General features: G+C 39.1%; 2 protein-coding genes across 3 annotated transcripts; both read right to left on the reverse strand.

Annotated features, from left to right (window-relative positions):
- Window positions 1–1,022: 1,022 nt before the first annotated feature.
- On the reverse strand, window positions 1,023–8,802 carry LOC129847439 (zinc finger protein 568-like). 2 transcript variants are annotated; one of them, XM_055915231.1, is made up of 2 exons: window positions 7,925–8,802; window positions 1,023–3,730 (listed from the first exon to the last, which is right to left on the reverse strand). In XM_055915231.1, the coding sequence occupies exons 1-2, from the start codon at window positions 8,451–8,453 to the stop codon at window positions 3,015–3,017; spliced, it is 1,245 nt and encodes a 414-aa protein (XP_055771206.1). In that variant the 5' UTR covers window positions 8,454–8,802; the 3' UTR covers window positions 1,023–3,014. The 2 variants fall into 2 exon arrangements, with proteins under 2 accessions (XP_055771206.1, XP_055771207.1); XM_055915232.1 differs by lacking the exon at window positions 1,023–3,730 and adding an exon at window positions 5,663–6,497 and having other exon boundaries at window positions 7,925–8,800.
- Window positions 8,803–12,032: 3,230 nt separating this feature from the next.
- Window positions 12,033–21,716, reverse strand: LOC129847441 (zinc finger protein ZFP2-like). The gene is made up of 2 exons (XM_055915233.1): window positions 21,168–21,716; window positions 12,033–15,262 (listed from the first exon to the last, which is right to left on the reverse strand). The coding sequence occupies exons 1-2, from the start codon at window positions 21,487–21,489 to the stop codon at window positions 13,869–13,871; spliced, it is 1,716 nt and encodes a 571-aa protein (XP_055771208.1). The 5' UTR covers window positions 21,490–21,716; the 3' UTR covers window positions 12,033–13,868.
- Between the last annotated feature and the right edge of the window lie 1,971 nt (window positions 21,717–23,687).

Consider the following 23,687-nt stretch of genomic DNA (forward strand, 5'->3'; position numbering starts at 1 on the left):
AGCGAACTAGCTATTAGAATAACCAGCGTAGCCAACTAGCTAACGTTAGCTATTTAACCAACTAGCTATTAGCCTAACCAGCATAGCCAACCAGCTAACGTTAGCTATTTAGCCAACTAGCTATTAGCCTAACCAGCGTAGCCAACCAGCACCGAGACCATTTAGAACCAAACTAACAAAACCTAAAAGTGTTTGCAGATCAAAAGATCAGAGACAAACAGAATGATGGGAGAAAATTAATCTTCAGAAGTCATTGATCAATGCTGATAAAGTGACACACTGCTTCAATAATAATGAGTAGTTATTTATGATGCAAGGTGATTTGTAGATCAGTCAGTCGCCTGCAGTGTCGAACCAGCCCAATACCAAACCAATCAGGTGGTTGTTCAATGAAATTAAGCTTCAGATGTCTTTGATGACGTGCTGCTGATAAAGTGATACAGGCATCAGCACACTGCTTTGGTTTCATTTGATTTTTTTTCAACATGTACTTTTCTGCTCTTTTGCACACCAGTATCTCTACTTGCACATCATCATCTGCTCATTTATCACTCCAGTGTTAATCTGCTAAATTGTAATTCTTCGCTACTATGGACTATTCATTGCCTACCTCCTCATGCCTTTTGCACACACTATATATAGACTTTCTTTTTTTGTACTGTGTCATTGACTTGTTTATTGTGTTATTGGCTTGTTTATTGTTTATTCCATGTTATTCCATGTGTAACTCTATGTTGTTGTCTGTGTCACACTGCTTTGCTTTATCTTGGCCAGGTCGCAGTTGTAAATGAGAACTTGTTCTCAACTGGCCTACCTGGTTAAACTATCATTATGACATCATGGCCTACCTGGTTAAACTATCATTATGACATCATGGCCTACCTGGTTAAACTATCATTATGACATCATGGTCACCTGGTTAAACTATCATTATGACATCATGGCCACCTGGTTAAACTATCATTATGACATCATGGTCACCTGGTGAAATAAAGGTGAAATAAAAATAAAATGTTGTTGAAATCAAACCAAGCTTTATTTATACAGCACATTTCAGGCATGAATGGAACAGGAACAAGAAAAAAACAAATAAAAGACAATGAAAATAATCAAAAAGTTAGTACACAAACAGAAGAATAATGAACATTTTAAGGAAATTCCATTGATTAAAATATTTATTGGATGCAATAACCAACCCAAAATATTAGCTTGTTTTTTAGGAGGGTTCTGAAAGGCACTATAAGGGTGTCCACTGTAAATTGACTAGTAACAACAACTGGGACCTAAGCACATTTCAGACATGGATGCAACACAATGGCTTCTCAGAAAAAAAACAATGAAAAAAAACAGAAATATTGAGGATAAAAAAACGAAGAACAACTGAAAGACTAATGAGCATTGCAAAGGAAATGCCATTGATTCAAATATTAACAATATAATGCTACATCCAACCCAAAACATAACTTGTTTTTTAGGAGGGGCTCTGAAAGACACTACGGGGGCATCGATTGAAAATTGACTGGTAACAACTGGGACCTAAAAGACACCCACCATGACACCCACTAAATCTGCCCAAGAAGAGGCAAACAAAAGAAAAACCCACACCAAACTTAAAGACAGGAAGCAAACCAAAAAGGTGGAGCAACTAAAGGTGTTGACTCTCCACATCTAGCAAGACAACTGGAGCACTGGGCCAGACACTCTTAAATAGAACCTGGACCAGCTCAGGTGAAACACCTTCCCACTAACGAGATGGACAAGCCAGCACAGGTGTAACACATACAGACTAACGAGGTGACACCAATCAGTGCGTCCTACGTGCTAACGAGCTATACTTGCTTAAGTCCAACCTCAAAAATAAAGGAGAGCCGCACACTAGCTCAGATGCAAAAATATTTAATTTACCAACGTTTTGACAGGCAAGCTGTCTTCATCAAGGTACAATCACAGACACTGCGGGTTGACTCGTTTATATATAGCGTCAAGACACACAGGTGTCTGTAATCATGGCCAAGAGTGGCCTAATATCATTGGTTAATTTCTCAAATATTAAAATGGCAGCATTTTTCTTTCTATAGAATCCTAAAACTCACTAGATTCTAGAACTCTACTTTTTATTTAACAACGACGGCCTAGGAACAGTGGGCCAATGTCCAAACACAGTTATAATGTGTCTAAATCAATAACCAATATGCAGAAACAGTTTGTGATATATTGAAAACCTAAACATAAAATGTACGATATACACAAACTGCCACAATAATCACATTACTTGTATTTTTTAAACAAGCTCCTTATTAACTGCACAAGCACCAAAAACGCTGTTGTTTTGACAAGTAGCAATAAATCACTGATATTAATTAGGGGGGAAATCAGGTTGTACGTGCTGTTGAAACTAACACAACAAAAAAACACATGGAAATGGGAGATATATTTTACCTCACTGATTAGAGGACAACCTGCAGAAGACAGTCAGCTACATTTTGGAGTGATGCATTTAAATGTAGGGGTCGCTAAACAAAGGAACACAACACTTATTTGTCATCACTCATCGATATCATGTTGAAATCAGTTGTGTGACAGAAGGGAGATGAGGTTGCACGTCCTGTTAAAACTAACAGCTCAAAAACCACACGGAATCTGGGAATAATGTGTACATCCCTGGTTAGAGGACAACTTGTAGAAAACAGCAAGTTACATTTTGAAGTGTTGTATTTTGATTCTAGTGGGTCACCAATGTGGTAAGTGTAACACAGCTATTTTTGTGTTAGTCACTTTCTGATAAATCACATAAATAGTACTCTTTCCATTCAGAGCCTGGATTTTCCCCCTGAGTCTAATATCCATATCATGTTGAAATCAATAGAACAGGGGACAAACGTTTAGGGTTCTACATTGTGACATCATTAAAATACTCCTACTACAATGTTAAAACATTCTACATTGTGACATTATTTAATTGATATCATGAAACAATTCCTTCATGTATTTGATGTTTAATCAGAGATCTTTTATCAGAGTATCTCTTCCCCTGTGTGTGTCCGCTTGTGTATATTCAGGCTTTTTGGCCAAGTAAAACTCTTCCCACATTGATCACAGTTATATGGTTTTTCTCCTGTGTGTGTTCTATGGTGTATAGTTAGATAGCCAGGAGTAGAAAAACTCTTCCCACATTGATTACAGCTATATGGTTTCTCTCCTGTGTGTATTCTCTGGTGTATAGTTAGATAGCCAGGAGTAGAAAAACTCTTCCCACATTGATTACAGCTATATGGTTTCTCTCCTGTGTGTTTTCTATGGTGTGCAGTCAGATGGCTATATTTAGCAAAACTCTTCCCACATTGATCACAGCTATATGGTTTCTCTCCTGTGTGTGTTCTCTGGTGTGTAGTCAGATGGCTAGATTTAGCAAAACTCTTCCCACATTGATCACAGCTATATGGTTTCTCTCCTGTGTGTGTTCTCTGGTGTACAGTCAGATGGCTAGATGTAGAAAAACTCTTCCCACATTGAGCACAGCCATATGGTTTCTCTCCTGTGTGTGTTCTCTGGTGTATTTTAAGTTCTGATGAAGATTTGCAACATTTCCCACAGTCAGAGCAGCAGTGAGATTTCTTCCCTGTGGATCTCTGCTGGTGTTTCTTGAGGAGGTCTGATCTGGAGAGACTTTTCTCTGCCTCATGATGTTGTCGAGGCTCCCCAGAGGATCCACGATAGTCACATCTCTCTCCTGTGTGAACAACAAGGTCAGACAGATGGTTCAAGGCCCACAACAGCAGAAATCCACTGTTTATTTGAGGTAAAAGGTGATGCCCAGAGGTCTGTTAAATTATTTTACAATTGTCTTAAGACAGGCAAACCTAAGAGGTGTGCCAGACGACCTTTGATCTCCGAAAAAGGCCCCTTTATGTGTTTGCTAAAATTGCAGCACGAGGGCGATGCAGACGCAATTTGATTGCAGAAACACCTCCCTGCTAATGAGGAAATCACTAGTTATGGATGTAGTATATCTGCTAATGAGGAAACCACTAGTTATGGATGTAGTATATCTGCCTGGAACAAAAATGGTGAGCAAAGATTTTAGTTTTCCACAATGTATTCTGAATATTACAGCGCAAGATCAGGAGTGCTACTGAAGGAAACTCACATTAAGCTCTGTGTCTAGTCACTAATTCACCACCGTGGGGGAAACTCAGGGGAGTTCTCATAGGCTGACAGCAAATATAGCCTCCATTTACAGGTTGTTTATGAGTGCATTTCACATTACTTTGGATTATAATTGTAAGGCTCGTTTGAATCTCCTGCTTAATATGTTTGTGTTATTGTCGCAAATCAACTGCTTTATATTTTAAAAACACTTCAACCAGTAAAATGCTCTTTGGCTAGCTTTTCTATTAGCCTGACAATGAGGGTTTGTACCCTAAGTGTTGAACAAACACTAACATAGTAGAGGTCGACCATGATGTCATAATTAGAGGTCGACCGATTATGATTTTTCCACGCCGATACCGATTATTGGAGGACCAAAAAAGCTGATAAAAATCGGACGATTTTATATATATATTTGTAATAATGACAATTACAACAATACTGAATGAACACTTATTTTAACATAATATAATACATCAATAAAATCCATTTAGTCTCAAATAAATAATGAAACATGTACCATGTGTTTTAAATCATGCAAAAACAAAGTGTTGGAGAAGAAAGTAAAAGTGCAATATGAGCCATGTAAAAAAGCTAACGTTTAAGTTCCTTGCTCAGAACATGAGAACATATTAAATGCTGGTGGTTCCTTTTAACATTAGTCTTCAATATTCCCAGATAAGACGTTTTAGGTTGTAGTTATTATTGGAATTATAGAACTATTTCCCTCTATACCATTTGTATTTCATATATCTTTGACTATTGGATGTTCTTATAGGCACTTTGGTATTGCCAGCCTAATCTTGGGAGTTGATAGGCTTGAAGTCATAAACAGAGCTGTGCTTCAAGCATTGCGAAGAGCTGCTGGCAAACGCAGGAATTGCTGCTTGAATGAATGTTTGAATGAATGCTTACGAGCCTGCTGCTGCCTACCACCACTCAGTCAGACTGCTCTATCAAATATCAAATCATAGACTTAATTATAATAAACACAGAAATACGAGCCTTAGGTCATATTCAATTCAATATCGCTCTTCCCCGACCCAGGAAGGGGCGGGGCCAAACAGGTGTTGTACCTCGTGTCCCTCCTTCAGGGAACAGTAATTATAGTCATAAGGTTATGCTCCCTTTCAGTCGGTCAACTTGAGGTACAACATACTATGGGGAAATACAATCATTCCCCAAAGCCGACTCAAACGGATACTAAATGAAACGGCACCTGGCAGACCACCCAGACCTGACCCTGCAAAATGCGAAAGTTTTGTAAATTTATTCATTGTCTTTTGTTGGAAACACTCCTGTCAATGTTGAGTAAGGACACACACCTGATTACTCATATAGTAGTAGAACTAGTCTACCTGGTTACACATATAGAAGTAGGACTAGTCTACCTGACAACACATATAGAAGTAGGACTAGTCTACCTGATTACACATATAGTAGTAGGACTAGTCTACCTGACAACACATATAGAAGTAGGACTAGTCTACCTGGTTACACATATAGCAGGAGGACTAGTCTACCTGGTTACACATATAGCAGGAGGACTAGTCTACCTGGTTACACATATAGAAGTAGGACTAGTCTACCTGTCCTGAGCACAAATGTAGATCTATAAATGTGCCCATTTGGGGATGTCTGATAGTATTTCTGATTGTCTTAACGCTGAACCACTAATGAGTTGTGGAGCTTCTCAAAGCAAATTGTTTTTTCACCTCAAACAGCAAGTAAACAAAGTCTAATCAAAATCAATTGCAAATGAGAATAACTCCTCAAAGTATTTGTAAAATATTTCCAGCTCTCACCCTTTCGATAACCACTCGGCACAAAAGGGAAAAACGTAATGCTCTGATCCAGTGGAAATGTCAAAACACCTGATTACTTCTTATCCCTTTCACAAATAGCCTACAGCTGTGTCGGTCGAGAACTCACAGGCACGGGAAACTGAGGGCCCAGAATATTTTATACAATGTTTCAAGTCCGTTTTAGACAGGCCATGCGATTTATAGGACATTTATTTGCAATGTTTTTATTTGTAGGCTATTTTTACATAGTTGGCAATGGCAATAAAAGTTACTTTTAGATTTGTATAATTTTCATTTAGATAGAATGTAGATTAATCACAGACAATGATTTTGAGATACTATTATAAATTAAATTAAACTGTTCCAGTAAAATGAACATATGAAAATCATAACTGGCACCAGATCAGTAGAAATGGTAAGATACATTTGCACTCCAAATGTAGGTTGCACACTGCTTGTGTAGCCGATTACCAGCAACGTCAGAATGTATGAAGGCCGGCAGGAGGAGGTAGATCGGGAAGAGTTTATTCTCTTCTGGATGGGCTGTATTGATGTAATGGCATGAAAATAAATTGGGTGAATATTATACAATGACTTATCAACAGCTCTAACAATTTGACCCTACAGGAAATCTTCACTGGCAATTCTAGAATATACTATATAGCCTAGAAACCTGGTTAAACTATCATTATGACATCATGGATGAATTCTGGAATATACTATATATCCTAGAAACCTGGTTAAACGATCATTATGACATGATGGATGAATTCTAGAATATACTATATATCCTAGAAACCTGGTTAAACTATCATTATGACATCATGGACGGATTCTAGCATATACTATATAGAAACCTGGTTAAACTATCATTATGACATCATGGACGGATTCTAGCATATACTATATAGAAACCTGGTTAAACTATCATTATGACATCATGCATGAATTCTGGAATATACTATATATCCTAGAAACCTGGTTAAACTATCATTATGACATCATGGATGAATTCTAGAATATACTATATAGCCTAGAAACCTGGTTAAACTATCATTATGGCATCATGGATGAATTCTGGAATATACTATATATCCTAGAAACCTGGTTAAACTATCATTATGACATCATGGATGAATTCTAGAATATACTATATATCCTAGAAACCTGGTTAAACTACCACTATGACATCATGGATGAATTCTAGAATATAATATATAACCTAGAAATCTGGTTAAACTATCATTATGACATCATGCATGGCCAGTCCTTGTATTCATAGTGTAGTGAATTCAGGGGGTTGCCCTGAGCTGAACTCAAACCTGGGTCCAGCGACTGTCAAGCCAACACCTTATAACTGTTACGCCAAGATGTCTGAACTTCTTGACGAGGTCGCTAGGTGTTGGGTTACGGTTGCTACAATGGCTTTCTCTATGAATTTGAGAGTGGTTACATTTCTCCAGCCCCCATCCCTCAGCTGTTTACCAAACCAAGTCTCTGGGCAGCCATTTTGTTGCTGTTTAAATACTAGGTTGTCCCTTTAAAAAAGCCACACATCAATCAACCAATCTGAAGTTGAAACAATAACAAAGCTGTAATTCCACCACTGTTTTGCTGATAAGATGATGATGGGTCTGGAGACATTTAACTACTCTCAAATTCATAGACAGACCTATGGATGAAAGGACTGACCATCCATGATATCAACATTATAGTTAACCATGTTGAGGCTGTTGATTTACATTGTTTCTAAACATTGGAGTAAAAAAAGCTTCTTTTGGGTTCTGATGGGGTACAACAGTTGAACTAAGCTCATGAGGCATGTGTTATATTATCCAAGAATCAATGCCTATGAATAAATAATTTAAAAGTCAAAATATGGATGTAGCAATTGCAGATTTCCCCTTTAACACCAAACATCAGTTCAACAACTGCAGAGTTTGTACCTCTGTATTTAAGACAGTACTTACCAGTGGTAATCACGGCCCGGTTTCTCAAAACCATCTTATGGCTAAGTTCATCTTTAGAACCACTGGATGCCTTAAATTGCGTTTGGGAAATCGGGCCCAGATATCCAGTTTCCTCATCCTCTTCTTCCGATGAGACCGTAATCTCCCCCTCCTCCTCTTCTTTCACTGAAACGTCTTTCTCTTCTTCTTTCAGGGTAACAACCTCACCCTCTACTTGTTTTTGTATTGTAACAGTCTCCTCTTCCTCCTCCTCTTCTTCTGATTTGACCGTATTCTCCCCCTCCTCCGCTTTCACTTCAAAAACTGAAACCTCCTCATCTTTTACTGTAACACCCTCCTCCTCTTTCACTCTGAACGCCTCTTCTTTCACTGTAACGTCTTTCTCTTCTTTCCCTGTAACAGCCTCACCCTCTACTTGTTTTTGTATTGTAACATCCTTCTCTTCCTCCTCCTCTTTGATGAGAGCTTCTTTCTCCGTCCAGCAGACCGTCTCTTCTTCAGCAGGAAGAGAGTAATTTAGTGAACTCATGGTCTGAGATGTTAGCTAGCTAGGCTAATGCTAATTTAACCAGCCCGCCAGCTGAATAATAACTACAACAACGTAAATATGAAATGGAATAGGATAACTTACTAACTAGACGACAGAAGAGGGTTTAAAATACAGTGGCTAATATACACTAAATCTTCTAAAGAGCTTTATGGGTTTGGCTATTTTGGCTAGGAAGCTACGGAGGTGTCTGACTAAATGTTGCTGCTGCTGAAAGAAGCGTTCCGTCCACTAGATTATACGTCACACTAACAGCATTGCGTTCCGTCCACTAGATTATACGTCACACTAACAGCATTGCCTTAAAATCGCACACCGCCATCTGCTGACTGGAGTGGGTAACGCTCAGTCTGAACCTCTGACTGCGATGAAGATGTGCGACTTTAAGACAATGACGCTAGTGTGACGTAAAATATATATTATAATGTTCAGACAAAAAGTTAGTGTAGGAAGCATGAGTTTTTACTCACCAGTGTAACAATACAGTGTGGTTATAGACTTAGTAACTTAGTTGTGTTCACGATCTGGTTCCCTATAAACACAACCAGTTATGTTTTTGAATTATCACATATGTATTAATTTATTTCGGGATTCCGGGTAATCCACAGCAGATTTATGGAGAATTGCTGTGGGTGAGTTCAAAATTGAATAGTCCCGGGATAGAAATATATAAAGTTGACATTACATCATAAAATCCACCTTTTAAATCATACATTAGCAATTTATGTTTTAGTAACTACTGTTGTTGGTTTGGTGTCAAATAAGCCTCTCTTTATATGTTATTTGCCAAATCTCCGTTTTCCATGTGGGTTTTATGCTAAAGTTCCCTCTTTCAAGTTGGTATCTAACTGGAAAATGCATCTTCTTTAGGAGTGTTATTTTTACCGTCGACTACTGATCATTCATCCACACTGTGTGTCTCATCAATGCAGGTCATTTATGACAAATGTATAAAGTACATGTTCTATAAACCCATGAACACCAGCCAGTTTATTAGCCCGGTTTTGTTAGTTTAGGTGTATTATACTTCCTCGCCACCAGAGGTGGACTTTGAGTCATTTCTCAGGTATATTTGATATATTTTGTTAGTAAAATGGATGACAGTTTATTCTGATGTAGTGAATATGAGACACATGTAAACAATTGCTTCATTTATTATAGTAAATTAGAAATTATTAGGAATCCACTATACGATCACAATAACTTTGATAGACATTTCAATTGTTTTTTTGTTAGTATATTAAAGGGCAGATTAATGTAGAATTGCTGTGGGAGTGCTATTTATATCCCGTCACTACTGATCATTCATCCATACTGTGTGTGTCCCATCATTGCAGCGTTGGAAATAAATTAACTATCCATCCATTGCTCCTTCCTGTGTTGACTCACTGACTTGAGAGACCAGGAAGGTCACACTAGCTCGATAGGTTGATATCTAGCTCAAGCGTCACCTCATGCTTTTCATTAACTGTGTGGTTGTGTTATCTAGTGGGAACCCGTTAGCACGGTGGGCTCTGGTGCGTTCTTGCCGTGGGCTCAAGACGACAGAGGAAATCAACCTGCTTGCTCCTTTTTGTTTTGTCAACTTTTCAATATGGATGTTATGTTTGATACCGGAGGTATCATTGAATTGAATTGAATCACTGCATTGAAAGCAGTAAACTTTTTTTTTGTGTTGATGCCCGTATCACTTTATCAGCAGCACGTCATCAATGACGTCTGGAGATTCATTTCATCGAACAACCACCTGATTGGTTTGGTATTGGGCTGGTTCGACATTGCAGGCGACTGATTGATCTACAAATCACCTTACATCATAAATAACTACTCATTATAATTTATAAATCAGTCAGCCAGTCACCATTTTTCCCACAATGCAGCATGGATTTGATGCTCTCAAACACGGCCAGTGGTTTGGTAAATGACATTAAGGCTATGCTGCTACATGCTACGGTGTGGGATGTCATCTATAATAATGACATAAAGGCTATGCTGCTACAGTGTGGGATGTCATCTATAATAATGACATAAAGGCTATGCTGCTACGGTGTGGGATGTCATCTATAATAATGACATAAAGGCTATGCTGCTACGGTGTGGGATGTCATCTATAATAATGACATAAAGGCTATGCTGCTACGTGCTATGGTGTGGGATGTCATCTATAATAATGACATAAAGGCTATGCTGCTACGGTGTGGGACGTCATCTATAATAATGACATAAAGGCTATGCTGCTACGTGCTGTTTTTCATACTAAGATGGACCAAGAGTCTGTTGATTGGTCAGTCATTGGGTTAATTTGTTTTGCAATGTTTTCAAATCAAATCAAGCTTTATTTATACAGCACATTTCAGACATGGATGCAACACAATGGTTTCACAGGAAAAACTATGAAAATTAAACACAAAAAATTAAACAGATATATTTAGTACATGTAACAGTATAACTTTAGTCCGTCCCCTCACCCCGGGCGCGAACCAGGGACCCTCTGCACACATCAACAACAGTCACCCATGAAGCATCGTTACCCATCGCTCCACAAAAGCCGCGGCCCTTGCAGAGCAAGGGGAACCACTACTTCAAGGTCTCAAAGCGAGTGACGTCACCAATTGAAACGCTATTAGCGCGCACTACCGCTAACTAGCTAGCCATTTCACATCGGTTACATACACAACAAACATAAGAGGATAAAAAACAGAAGAAAAACAACTGAAAGACTAATGAGCAAGAAAGAAAGAAAATGAAAGGAAATGCCATTGATTAAAATATTAACAATATGATGCTATATCCAACCCAAAATATAAGCTTGTTTTTTTTAGAACTAACAGAGTCACTGACAACAACTAAACAGGTGGGGTTTTAGGAGGGGTTCTGAAAGACACTATGGGGGTGTCACTGAAAGTTGACTAGTAACAACAACTGGGACCGAAAAGACACCCACCATGAGACCCACTAAATCTGCCCAAAAAGAGGAAAACAAAAGAAAAACCCACAATAAACTTAAAGACAGGAAGCAAACCAAAAAGGTGGAGCAACTAAAGGTGTTGACTCTCCACCTTTTTGGTTTGCTTTCCTGTCTTAAGTTTGTCAAGACAACTGGAGTACTGGGTCAGACACTCTTAAATAGAACCTGGACCAGCTCAGGTGAAACACCTTCCCACTAACGTGATGGACAAGCCAGCACAGGTGTAACACATACTGACTAACGAGGTGACACCAATCAGTGCGCCCAAGACACATTTCAGTTGAATGCATTCAGTTGTACAATCAATCAATCACATGTATTTATAAAGCCCTTCTTACATCAGCTGATGTCACAGAGTGCTGTACAGAAACCCAGCCTAAAACCCCAAACAGCAAGCAATGCAGGTGTAGAAGCACGGTGGCTAGGAAAAACTCCCTAGAAAGACCAGAACCTAGGAAGAAACCTAGAGAGGAACCAGGCTATGAGGGGTGGCCAGTCCTCTTCTGGCTGTGCTGGGTGGAGATTATAACAGAACATGGCCAAGATGTTCAAATGTTCATAAATGACCAGCAGGGTCAAATAATAATAATCACAGTGGTTGTCAAACGTGCAACAGATCTGCACCTCAGGAGTAAATGTCAGTTGGCTTTTCATAGCCAATCATTCAGAGTATCTCCACAACTTCCATTTCACATAATCTACAATGCTTCACCTTCTACAATATAAACATGGTGTCTACTGGCTGTCAACAATTAAAAACAAGAAAAAAACATTTCTAAATAATAATATACAATCATATTATTTTTTTCTCCTTTTTCATTTCCATTTCCATTCTTTCCTCACTAGCTTCTAAAACTCTCGTCCCCTTGGAACGAGCCCAAACAAAACTCAAATCAAATTGTATTAGTCACATGCGCCGGATACAACACTGGAACTCTTACTTACGAGCCCCCAACAGTGCAGCTAAAAAAAAATACAGAAAAGAATAAGAGATAAAAACTAATATCCAACACGGGAAAAACGTGTCAAAATAAATTGTGGTTTCTCTCCTGTCTAAATGCAAAACACAAATCTATTTGACTGCCCACCCTTGAGATAATCAGCAACCAAGTTGTCCTTAACACGGACATGTCTGATTTCAAGAGGAAACTCCTGCGATATCCGTAGTAACTTTCCACCTAACTGCGGAGCTTCTCTCTCTTGTCAGGATTCACTAGATAGGCATGTTGTTGGATATAAAAGCAGGGTAACAATGTCAATATAATTGTACCCAAAAATGTCAAGTTGGTTGCATGAATAACTATGATTACTAAATGTTACATAATATGAAATATCAAAACCAAAATGTTCACCACTTTGTTAATATGTATTGGCAATAATTAACTTAATGGTGAGGCATGGAATAATAAAACATGTATCTTTTGTCAGGCTGAATGTTTGAAATATGAGGTGATTTGAGTCATGCTTCTTCAGTAGTGGACTAAAGACAATTAGCACTTGAATGTTGTCAAGAAATACTGGAGTGATGTGAGATTGTTAATAAAATTGATTATAGACTAATTTATATTATTATGATAATATTTTTTTTCATTGAAAAAACGACCTGAAAAGACATATTTTCAACTTTCATCTTCAACTACAACGGAACATATATTCAACGTCTTTTGAATGACATTTTGCTAAATGGGAATTGTGCAATATCAAAACACAGTTTTAACGTGTCCAAATCAATAACCAATATGCAGAAACAGTTTGGGATATATTGAAAACCTAAACATTTTGGAGTGTTTCACTGTGATTCCAGTGAGTCACCAACATGGTAAACAGCTAGCTACATTGTGATTCCAGTGGGTCACCAACGTGGTAAACAGCTAGCTACATTTTGATTTCAGTGGGTCACCAACGTGGTAAACAGCTAGCTACATTGTGATTCCAGTGGGTCACCAACGTGGTAAACAGCTAGCTACATTGTGATTCCAGTGGGTCACCAACGTGGTAAACAGCTAGCTACACTGTGATTACAGTGGGTCACCAATGTGGTAAACAGCGAGCTACATTGTGATTCCAGTGGGTCACCAACGTGGTAGACAGCTAGCTACATTGTGATTCCAGTGGGTCACCAACGTGGTAAACAGCTAGCTACATTGTGATTCCAGTGGGTCACCAACGTGGTAAACAGCTAGCTACATTTTGATTCCAGTGGGTCACCAACGTGGTAAGTGTAACACAATTATTTTTTGTTAGTCACTTTTTGTTAAATCACATAAATAGTAACTCTTTCAATTCAGAGCCTGGGTTTTTTCCCTGAGGGTAAAATCAATTGAACATGGGGCAAACATTTAGGGTTCTACATTGACATTCATTAAAAAACTCCTACTACAATGTTAAAATAATCTACATTGTGACATTATTTAATTATTTAATTGATATCATGAAAAAACTCCTTCATGTATTTTCTGATGTTTGCTCAGAGATCTTTTACTAGAGTATCTCTTCCCACATTGATCACAGCTCCAAGATTTCTCTCCTGTGTGTGTTCTCTGGTGTAATGTCAGCTGGCTAGATTGACCAAAACGCTTCCCACATTGACCACAACTATAAGGTTCCTGTCCTGTGTGTTTTCCCTGGTGTAATGTCAGCTGGCTAGATTGACCAAAACTCTTACCACATTGATCACAGCTATACGGTTTCTCTCCTGTGTGTATTCTCTGGTGTACAGTCAGAGAGCCAGATGTAGTAAAACTCTTCCCACATTGATCACAGCTATAAGGTTTCTCCCCTGTGTGTATTCTCTGGTGTACCGTCAGCTGGTCAGATTTAACAAAACTCTTCCCACATTGATCACAACTATAGGCTTTCTCTCCTGTGTGTCTTCTCTGGTGCACTGTCAGATTGCTAGATTGACAAAAACTCTTTCCACATTGAACACAGCTAAAAGGTTTCTCTCCTGTGTGTGTTCTCTGGTGTAATGTCAGCTGGCTAGATTGACCAAAACTCTTTCCACATTGACCACAGCCATAAGATTTCTCTCCTGTATGTGTTCTCTGGTGTAAAGTCAGAGAGCCAGATGTAGTAAAACTCTTCCCACATTGATCACAGCTATAAGGTTTCTCTCCTGTGTGTATTCTCTGGTGTACTGTCAGCTGGTCAGATGTAACAAAACTCTTCCCACAATGATCACAACTATAGAGTTTCTCTCCTATGTGTCTTCTCTGGTGCACTTTCAGATTGATAGATTGACCAAAACTCTTCCCACATTGACCACAGCTATAAGATTTCTCTCCTGTGTGTGTTCTCTGGTGTACTGTCAGCTGGCTAGCTTGACCAAAACTCTTCCCACATTGACCACAGCTATAAGGTTTCTCTCCTGTGTGTGTTCTCTGGTGTAAAGTCAGATGACCAGATGTGGTAAAACTCTTCCCACATTGATCACAGCTATAAGGTTTCTCTCCTGTGTGTATTCTCTGGTGTATAGTCAGCTGGCTAGATGTTGTAAAACTCTTCCCACATTGATCACAGCTATAAGGTTTCTCTCCTGTGTGTGTTCTCTGGTGTAAAATCAGAGAGCCAGATGTAGTAAAACTCTTCCCACATTGATTACAGTTAAAAGATTTCTCTCCTTTGTGTGTTCTCTGGTGTATTTTAAGTTTTACTGAAGAGTTGAATCTTTTCCCACAGTCAGAGCAGCAGTTAGATTTCTTCCCTGTGGGTCTCTGCTGGTGTTTCTGGAGGAGTTGTGATCTGGAGAGACTCTTCTCTGCCTCGTCAGCATCAGGATGTTGTTGAGGCTCCCCAGAGGATCCATGATAGTCACGCCTCTCTCCTGTGTGAACAACAAAGTCAGACGGTTAAAGGCCCAAAAACAGCAGAAATCCACTGTTTATTTGAGGTAAAAGGTGATGCCCATGATGTTGTGCAACAATGTACGTCTGTTAAATTTCACAATTAAGACAGTCAAGTTAGTAACAAGTCATATTTTGTCTTGTTTTCAAATTAGTGGGAACTAGAAATACGTTATTCATGATGTTGAAATCCTAAGCAGTGTGCCAGACAACTATTGGTCTCCAATATAGGCCCTTTTCGGTGTTTGATAAAATTGCGCCACGAGGTCAATGCACACACAATTTGATTGCAGAAACTCCTCCCTGCTAATGAGGATGTAGTATATCTGCATGGAACAAAAATGGTGAGTGAAGATTTTAGTTTTTCCACAATGTATTCTGAATATTACAGCGCAAGATCAGGAGTGCTACTCAAGGAAACTCACATTAAGCTCTGAGTCTATTCACTAATTCACCACCGTGGGGGGAAACTCAGGGGAGTTCTCATAGGCTGACAGCAATAATAGCCTCCATTTACAGGTTGAATATGAGTGAATTTAACACTACTATTGGATTATAATTGTCAGGCTCGTTTTGAATGTCCTGCTTAATATGTTTGTGTTATTGTCGCATATCAACTGCTTTATACTTAAAAAACACTTCAACCAGTAAAATGCTCTTTAGCTAGCTTTTCCATCAGCCTGACAATGAGGGTTTGTACACTAAGTGCTTAACAAATTGGCCCATAACTTCACCAAACAATAACATAGTAGGGGTCGACCCATTATGATTCTTCAACAGCAAACAGCAAAAAAAAAATAATAATAACAAAAATAACCTCCATTTACAGGTTGTTTTTGAGTGCATTTCACATTACTATTACCTATAACTTCACCTAAAAACAAGATAGACCTACTGTAGGACCCATAACTTCACCTAACAACAACACAGACCTACTGTAGGACCCATAACAATAACATAGACCTACTGTAGGACCCATAACTTCACCTAACAACAACATAGACCTACTGTAGGACCTATAACTTCACCTAACAATAACATAGACCTACTGTAGGACCCATAACTTCCCCTAACAACAACATAGACCTACTGTAGGACCCATAACTTCACCTAACAATAACATAGACCTACTGTAGGACCCATAACTTCACCTAACATAGGACTATATATAATTTAATATTTCAGGTGAAACATCGAAACTTAAATGTCTTTGTCATGACATTTCATAACCTGATCACCAGATAATTTTGTGAATAATCCCACTAGGCTACTCTGTAATGTGTTGTCATTCTAAATGTCCTGAATAAAGGAAAATAGCTCTGTGTGTTGTACAATAGCCTATCCATCAAGGAACAGTTCTCTACACATTATGAGCTAAGTATCTCTGTGTCCAAACAGACTAACAAGACCCTACAGTAAATCAAGCAGACAATAACACATTATAAACATCAATTTGTTAGGGATGTTGGATCCAACGTGGAGCACGGCATTACTGTCTTTACCAGAGTAATGAATGAAGAAGCACTTTGGTTGTTGTTGCATGTCGTGATGTTTGTCATGTGACTGGCATTCAGAAAATGATTTCCTGGATCAGCTGATGATAGTTGAACATGTGACTAACTAAACAGCTACAGTATTAAGAATGATGTGTAATTATTGAAGAAACACATTAATGACAGTGTCCATTTGGGTGTTGTCAATAAAGTTAAGGTGACTAGGTTAGAACCATTTGATTAAGCAAACTCTGAAATGATTTAGGATTTCTGTGCCCATGAAAACTGTTTTCCCAGCGTAACATAAGGAGACACTAAATGTTACATAGTTAGAGTGCATTTCAGAGATCTGAATACAAAAAACTGTCCTAACAGGACAATAACCTGTAATGCGTTATCATTCTAAATGTCCTGAATAAAGGAACAGTTCTCTGTGCTTTATCTTGGACTTATTTTTCTACTGTATTATTGACTGTATGTTTGTTACACTCCATGTGTAACTCTGTGTTTTTGTAAGTGTCGAACTGCTTTGCTTTATCTTGGCCAGGTCACAGTTCTAAATGAGAACTTGTTCTCAACTTGCCTACCTGGTTAAATAAAGGTGAAATAAATAAATAAAATAGATCAGCAACGGTGGCTTGCAAACAGTGGATAGTAAGTAGCCCACCTTTGGAATAACTATGTTAAGTCATAACTGTAGTATCCTGTATAACTATGTTAAGTTATAACTGTAGTATCCTGTATAACTATGTTAAGTTATAACTGTAGTATCCTGTATAACTATGTATAGTTATAACTGTAGTATCCTGTATAACTGTAGTATTCTGTATAACTGTAGTATTCTGTATAACTATGTATAGTTATAACTGTAGTATCCTGTATAACTGTAGTATCCTGTATAACTATGTATAGTTATAACTGTAGTATCCTGTATAACTGTAGTATCCTGTATAACTATGTATAGTTATAACTGTAGTATCCTGTATAACTATGTATAGTTATAACTGTAGTATCATGTATAACTGTAGTATCCTCTATAACTATGTATAGTTATAACTGTAGTATCCTGTATAACTGTAGTATCCTGTATAACTGTAGTATCCTGTATAACTATGTAGTATCCTGTATAACTATGTAGTATCCTGTATAACTATGTAGTATCCTGTATAACTATGTAGTTATAACTGTAGTATCCAGTATAGTCTGGGAGGAGGTGAAACCACTCAGGCTTATTTGATGTGATCTAATGTTTTGATCATGTAGTTTTCCTTACAAGCATTCAGTCACCAAAGGGGGTTTGGTCATTCCTTTGTTTATATACTGTCTCATTGACAAAAATATTTTTGATTATTTGTTTACATCATTCCTTTGTCTCGACATACACAGTAAACGTACCGAGGTTCTAATGTTGCCAAGGAGACACATTTTATTATTTATTTACAGTTTGGAGGGTTGGGGGTCTGACATCCAGGGACACATTTTAGTTCTAATGGTGCCGTTCTGTTATTCTTTTCAGCTTCTTTTTCCAAGCATCTTACTTTACTCTGAGACTAGTTATCCTGGGATCTTACATTACTCTGAGACTAGTTATCCTGGGATCTAACATGACTCTGAGACTAGTTATCCTGGGATCTTACATTACCCTGAGACTAGTTATCCTGGGATCTTACATTACTCTGAGACTAGTTATCCTGGGATCTTACATTACTCTGAGACTAGTTATCCTGGGATCTTACATTACTCTGAGACTAGTTATCCTGAGATCTTACATTACTCTGAGACTAGTTATCCTGGGGAATAGTTTCAATACATTTGCAAAAAACCTAAACCTGTTTTTGCGTTGGCATTATGGGGTATTGTGATGTCATTATGGGGTATTGTGATGCCATTATGGGGTATTGTGAAACATTTCAGAATAAAGGGATGCACCGATATTACATTTTTGGCCAATACCGATATCCAATATTTTCCTTACCCCAAAAAACGATACCGATAACCGATATTAAAATTTTTAGAGGCCTTTTAAGCATTCTAGTACAGCATTCTAATAGTTAACACACACACGGACGCAGCGGATCCCACAGTAGTTGTCTATTATTGGTGTAGAGAGGAAGACAAAAGAGAGTGAACCCACAGATGGATAGGAAGATAGAAATTATCATTATTACTAGAAAATATTCATTTAAAATCCAGGAATTTTACAACTTTAGCTCTCTAGGTCAAGCCAGTAGGATACAGTAGGTTGTATCTCTCTAGGTCATGCCAGTAGGTTACAGTAGGTTGTATCTCTCTAGGTCATGCCAGTAGGCTACAGTAGGTTGTAACTCTCTAGGTCATGCCAGTAGCTACAGTAGGTTGTAACTCTCTAGGTCATGCCAGTAGGTTACATTAGGATGTATCTCTCTAGGTCATGCCAGTAGGTTACATTAGGTTGTATCTCTCTAGGTCATGCCAGTAGGTTACAGTAGGTTGTATCTCTCTAGGTCATGCCAGTAGGCTACAGTAGGTTGTAACTCTCTAGGTCATGCCAGTAGGTTACAGTAGGTTGTAACTCTCTAGGTCATATCAGTAGGCTACAGTAGATGTATCTCTCTAGGTCATGCCAGTAGGCTACAGTAGGTTGTATCTCTCTAGGTCATGCTAGTAGGTTACAGTAGGTTGTATCTCTCTAGGTCATGCCAGTAGGCTACAGTAGGTTGCATCTCTCCAGGTCATGCCAGTAGGTTACAGTAGGTTGTATCTCTCTAGGTCATGCCAGTAGGTTACAGTAGGTTGTATCTCTCTAGGTCATGCCAGTAGGCTACAGTAGGTTGCATCTCTCTAGGTCATGCCAGTAGGTTACAGTAGGTTGTATCTCTCTAGGTCATGCCAGTAGGTTACAGTATGTTGTAACTCTCTAGGTCATGCCAGTAGGTTACAGTAGGTTGTAACTCTCTAGGTCATGCCAGTAGGTTACAGTAGGTTGTATCTCTCTAGGTCATGCCAGTAGGCTACAGTAGGTTGTAACTCTCTAGGTCATGCCAGTAGGTTGTAACTCTCTAGGTCATGCCAGTAGGTTGTATCTCTCTAGGTCATGCCAGTAGGTTACAGTAGGTTGTATCTCTCTAGGTCATGCCAGTAGGCTTCAGTAGGTTGTAACTCTCTAGGTCATGCCAGTAGGTTACAGTAGGTTGTATCTCTCTAGGTCATGCCAGTAGGTTACACTAGGTTGTAACTCTCTAGGTCATGCCAGTAGGTTACAGTAGGTTGTATCTCTCTAGGACATGCCAGTAGGCTACAGTAGGTTGTAACTCTCTAGGTCATGCCAGTAGGTTACAGTAGGTTGTATCTCTCTAGGTCATGCCAGTAGGTTACAGTAGGTTGTATCTCTCTAGGTCATGCCAGTAGGTTACAGTAGGTTGTATCTCTCTAGGTCATGCCAGTAGGCTACTGTAGGTTGTATCTCTCTAGGTCATGCCAGTTGGTTACAGTAGGTTGTAACTCTCTAGGTCATGCCAGTAGGTTACAGTAGGCTGTATCTCTCTAGGTCATGCCAGTAGGCTACTGTAGGTTGTATCTCTCTAGGTCATGCCAGTAGGCTACAGTAGGTTGTAACTCTCTAAGTCATGCCAGTAGGCTACAGTTGGTTGTATCCAAGTGGAAACAATTATCAACCCAATGTGGAAAGTGTCGAATTTGGTCAACAACAAAATCAATGGCTTATTTGCTACGTGAGGTTTACTTGATCTAACAGAAGTTTCGTAATGTTTAAGTTGTTACGTGGACACGTGACATACCGACAACTTTGATAAAAACATTATAGGAGTTGTCTCCAGATCGCTATGCATATTCATGCTAATAGCTTAGCATCTCTCTCAATTGAATACAGGCAGTGCATATTCATGTTAGTAGCTTAGCATCTCTCTCCATTGAATACAGGCGGTTGACGACAAAAACCCTCATAGAATATAAACAATAGATTACAATAATAAGATGAATCCACCAATCCAAAGAAAGGATAGGCGGGAGCTAGACAACCCACAGTGAAGCTTTGTGGACAACGACTCCACTTGTTAGGGCGGAGAGACATCTTGTCAGGACATCCATACTCTTTGTTGTAGCCAACCCAACTCTCGCATGGTACTACTGGGGGGCACGGTGTGTAGTAAAACATCACTACATGAAAATCACTACATGCAGTGCCCCCCAGTCTGCGGTCAGCAGATAGACCCTTCTCAAATATATATGTTAAGTCACTTTTTGGAAACGGAACGGAGATTTCAAGGGGTAGCTTGTTCTCTACTTCGTCTGATTCTAGACATATCAGTCATCATCCTGGGCCCACCGTTGAAGAGGTATTGACGAGCCAACTCCGACTATCCAAAGTTTAAAAAAAATATATGGCGGTACTTACTAGTGTTAATCAGATCTCCTATCTCCACCTCTTCATCTTTCAATGTGACAGTAATCTCCCCTTCCTTCTTCACTCCAAAAACTGCATCCTCCTCTTTCTCTTCCTCCTCGTCTTTCACTCTGAACGCCTCTTCCTCTTCTTTCACTGAAACGTCTTTCTCTTCTTCTTTCACTGTAACAGCCTTACCCTCTACTTCTTGTTTTACTGTGATATCCTCTTCTTCCTTCTCCTCTTTCACGACAATGTTCAGCCCCAGAGCTTCTTTCTCCGTCCAGCAGACCTCCTCTTCTTTAACAAGAGGGGAGAAGTTTAGGGAGCTCATGTTCGGGGATGTTAGCTAGCTAGCTATCATTAGCGACTAGGCTAGTGCTAATTTAACCAGTCAGCTACTATAGCTGACTAATACAAAATAACGTAATATTATATTAAATAGGTTAACAAGTAGATACGACAGAAGTGTGTCTAACACACAGTAGCTTATATACACCGAAAGCGTATAAATAGCTTGAATCCTTCGGCTATGTTGGCTAGCAAGCTACCGAGGTGGTTGACGAGCTGTTTATGAAGAACCGTCCACTAGATTATACGTCACTCTGACAGCGTCGCCTGAAAGACGCACATCGCCGTCTGCTGACTGGGGGGGAAACGCAGTTGAGGATCATATTTTATTTTTAGACAAAGATTATTGTAAATGGATTTAATTAAATAATACCATTATATTGAGACATACAAAGACAATAAAGTGTTGATTGATTAGTGCGGATAAAAAATGTTTACTACAGCACATTTGAGGCAGTTTCATTAAGTCAAACTAAATCTAAATAAGTAGCTAGCTACTGTAGGTCCATACTGCTCCTACATGGTGTAACAATACATCATGTAGATGTATATAATGAACAGACTAGGTCTATACTGCTCCTACATGGTGTAACAATACATCATGTAGATGTATATAATGAACAGACTAGGTCTATACTGCTCCTACATGGTGTAACATTACATCATGTAGATGTATATAATGAACAGACTAGGTCCATACTGCTCCTACATGGTGTAACAATACATCATGTAGATGTATATAATGAACAGACTAGGTCTATACTGCTCCTACATGGTGTAACAATACATCATGTAGATGTACACTACCATTAAAAGTTTGGGGTCACTTAGAAATGTCCTTGTTTTTTAAAGAAAATCAAATTTTTTCATTTATTTACCTGTTTTTGCTTTGTCATTATGGTGTATTGTGATGTCATTATTGGGTATTGTGATGTCATTATTGGGTATTGTGTAGATTGATGAGGGGGAAAAAATGATTGAATCAATTTTAGAATAAGGCTGTAACATAACAAAATGTGGAAAAAGTGAAGGGGTCTGAATGCTTTCCGAATGCAATATATATATATAGGGGCAGTACTTAGTGACATCACTTCATGAAACAGGAGGTACAAATATATAACATAGTTTCACAGTATCAACATTCAATGTGTCGAAATATATGACCAAGCTGGAAGTGGAAACGCCAGCCCAGCCCACAATCCTAGAGGTTCACTGATGATCAACCTCCTCCTTCACATCTGACTCCTGATGATCAACCTCCTCCTTCACATCTGACTCCTGATGATCAACCTCCTCCTTCACATCTGACTCCTGATGATCAACCTCCTCCTTCACATCTGACTCCTGATGATCAACCTCCTCCTTCACATCTGACTCCTGATGATCAACTTCCTCCTTCACATCTGACTCCTGATGGTCAACCTCCTCCTTCACATCTGACTCCTGATGATCAACCTCCTCCTTCACATCTGACTCCTGATGATCAATCTCCTCCTTCACATCTGACTCCTGATGATCAACCTCCTCCTTCACATCTGACTCCTGATGATCAACCTCCTCCTTCACATCTGACTCCTGATGATCAACCTCCTCCTTCACATCTGACTCCTGATGATCAACCTCCTCCTTCACATCTGACTCCTGATGATCAACCTCCTCCTTCACATCTGACTCCTGATGATCAACCTCCGCCTTCAGATCTGACTCCTGATGATCAACCTCCTCCTTCACATCTGACTCCTGATGATCAACCTCCTCCTTCACATCTGACTCCTGATGATCAACCTCCTCCTTCACATCTGACCCCTGATGATCAACCTCCTCCTTCACATCTGACTCCTGATGATCAACCTCCTCCTTCACATCTGACTCCTGATGATCAACCTCCTCCTTCACATCTGACTCCTGATGATCAACCTCCTCCTTCACATCTGACTCCTGATGATCAACCTCCTCCTTCACATCTGACTCCTGATGATCAACCTCCTCCTTCACATCTGACTCCTGATGATCAACCTCCGCCTTCACATCTGACTCCTGATGATCAACCTCCTCCTTCACATCTGACTCCTGATGATCAACCTCCTCCTTCACATCTGACTCCTGATGATCAACCTCCTCCTTCACATCTGACTCCTGATGATCAACCTCCTCCTTCACATCTGACCCCTGATGATCAAC

Source organism: Salvelinus fontinalis, unplaced genomic scaffold (genome assembly GCF_029448725.1).
Source record: "Salvelinus fontinalis isolate EN_2023a unplaced genomic scaffold, ASM2944872v1 scaffold_0844, whole genome shotgun sequence".
In the NCBI taxonomy this organism is placed as follows: domain Eukaryota; kingdom Metazoa; phylum Chordata; class Actinopteri; order Salmoniformes; family Salmonidae; genus Salvelinus; species Salvelinus fontinalis.